Genomic DNA, 1,847 nt, shown 5'->3' on the forward strand with positions numbered 1-1,847 from the left:
CTCTTCAGTGTGCCCGTTGTGCTAAGCGTGACAAGTAGCCAAACCTATCCTTTCGTTATTATTTTCATTTTTTTTTTTTTTTTCAATTTTGCTATTTTTTTTTTTTATTTTTCAATTTTGCATTTTTTTTTTTTTTTTCACATGTGTGTATATATAAATTATGTATATAGTGGCTTCATAAAAATATGTATAGAATAAAAACGCACGGGTCGCAGAACTTTAAGCTCCATGTATACGTATATGGTCCCCTGCACAAATTCCTTCTCGTATTAAAAAGTCTTTAACGTTATTTCTCTTGTCTCCCTGCAGTTGAATAATTGAACCATGTTCGCTATCCTCTATGATTGTTCCATTACAGTTGAATTCCTGCAAACGGGGATCGGGGTCGGGGGGGGAAAAAAACGAAGAGGCGACTGAGTACACCCGCAGATCGCTTATTCGGCGAGTCCTCAATCAGGGGGCTCATGCGTTGGGCACGCATATGAACAACGCTTCAACTTAAGTCGTGCACCACGGGCACACGCCTATCTTTCTTCCTTTTTCATCCTTTTTTTTTTTTTTTTTTTTTTTTTGCCTTTTTTTACTCGTTGCACTGTGCACTTACCTTTTTTAAGGCTCGGACAATTTTTTTCAAATCATACGTTTTTCCTAATCCTTGCACTGTCGTAACGCTCTTTCTACCATTTCTTTGTTGGTTTCTGATATCTGCGTGGGGTAAAAATATGAAAAAGGATTAGCACGCATAGGGTATGAAAGAACGAGGGTGTAGGGGCGTTAATCTGAACATGCGTATATTTACACGTGCATAACAATTCCTCGCTGCACCTGATAGCGAATCGCTCAAACTTACGTATTAAATTCGTCGTGCTAGGTTTACCATTCCCCTCATCAACAATGTTTTCATTTGTGAAGGGGTCATTAATACCAAGATTCTGTATAGCGAGGTTCATCAAGCTTTAAATACGAATTTAACAAAAGGTGGGGTTTTTTTTTAAGGGTCAAATGTAACAATGTAAAAAAAACAAAACTCACGAATGCGGCTCTGTTTTATTTACTCGTACGTATATATAAAGTGTACAAAATAAAGGTACTTCCTTTATATTTTAAAAAGGGAAAGCATAAAAATATATAAAAACTGGCATAAATTTATAGCTAACGGCTTGATGGCGCGCACAAATGGGACTATATGTCCTTAAATGTAATACAATTGTGAGGCAAAAAGAAAAAAAAAAAACAAAAAAAACGGTTTGTTTCGTTGGTATTTGGTACGATGGGTCTATTGATGATTATATACTTAATGTAAACATAACGCAAAAAGAGTAGGATCTGGAAAAGTAAAAGGGTTAAACGCGATATAGTTATATTTCAATGGTATTGATTTTATTTTATACTGGCTACTTTTTTATTCGCTAATTTTTGTTATATGATTGTAAAAAAAAAAAAAAAAACAGGGATGCTGAAATTTTTTTCTGCAAACTGGAAGGGTTTTTTTTCGATTTAAAAAAAAAAAGTTATTTTTTCAAATTGAATTTTTCTCCCATATAAATGTATCTATAAACTTTTTCGATAAACGTTTTGCTTTAAATTGGAGGTGAATGGATAATATACAAAATGGGATTTTTTGTTTTATGGCAGTTTTTTTTTTTTTTGCAGTTTTAATGCAATTTTATGCGAAGATGAATGAAGCGTGAACGAAATTGGAACGAAATTAATTTGAAACGAAAATTTTCACTTTTGGGTTTGTCATTATTTTGCCGTTTGCCGTTTTGCGTTTTTGTCATTTATTTTTGCGCGTTTGCAATATATAATTTGGCTTCAATTTTTTTTTTTTTTTTTTTTTTTTTTTT

At 33.0% G+C, this 1,847-nt stretch overlaps 1 protein-coding gene across 1 annotated transcript; it reads right to left on the reverse strand.

Annotated features, from left to right (window-relative positions):
- Positions 1 to 219: 219 nt before the first annotated feature.
- Positions 220 to 950, reverse strand: AK88_02948 (translation initiation factor SUI1; the record flags this gene model as incomplete). The annotated part of the gene is made up of 3 exons (XM_012480571.1): positions 220 to 366; positions 605 to 705; positions 851 to 950. The coding sequence occupies 3 exons, from the start codon at positions 948 to 950 to the stop codon at positions 220 to 222; spliced, it is 348 nt and encodes a 115-aa protein (XP_012335994.1).
- Between the last annotated feature and the right edge of the window lie 897 nt (positions 951 to 1,847).

The sequence above is a fragment of the Plasmodium fragile genome, assembly GCF_000956335.1.
Source record: "Plasmodium fragile strain nilgiri unplaced genomic scaffold supercont1.31, whole genome shotgun sequence".
In the NCBI taxonomy this organism is placed as follows: domain Eukaryota; phylum Apicomplexa; class Aconoidasida; order Haemosporida; family Plasmodiidae; genus Plasmodium; species Plasmodium fragile.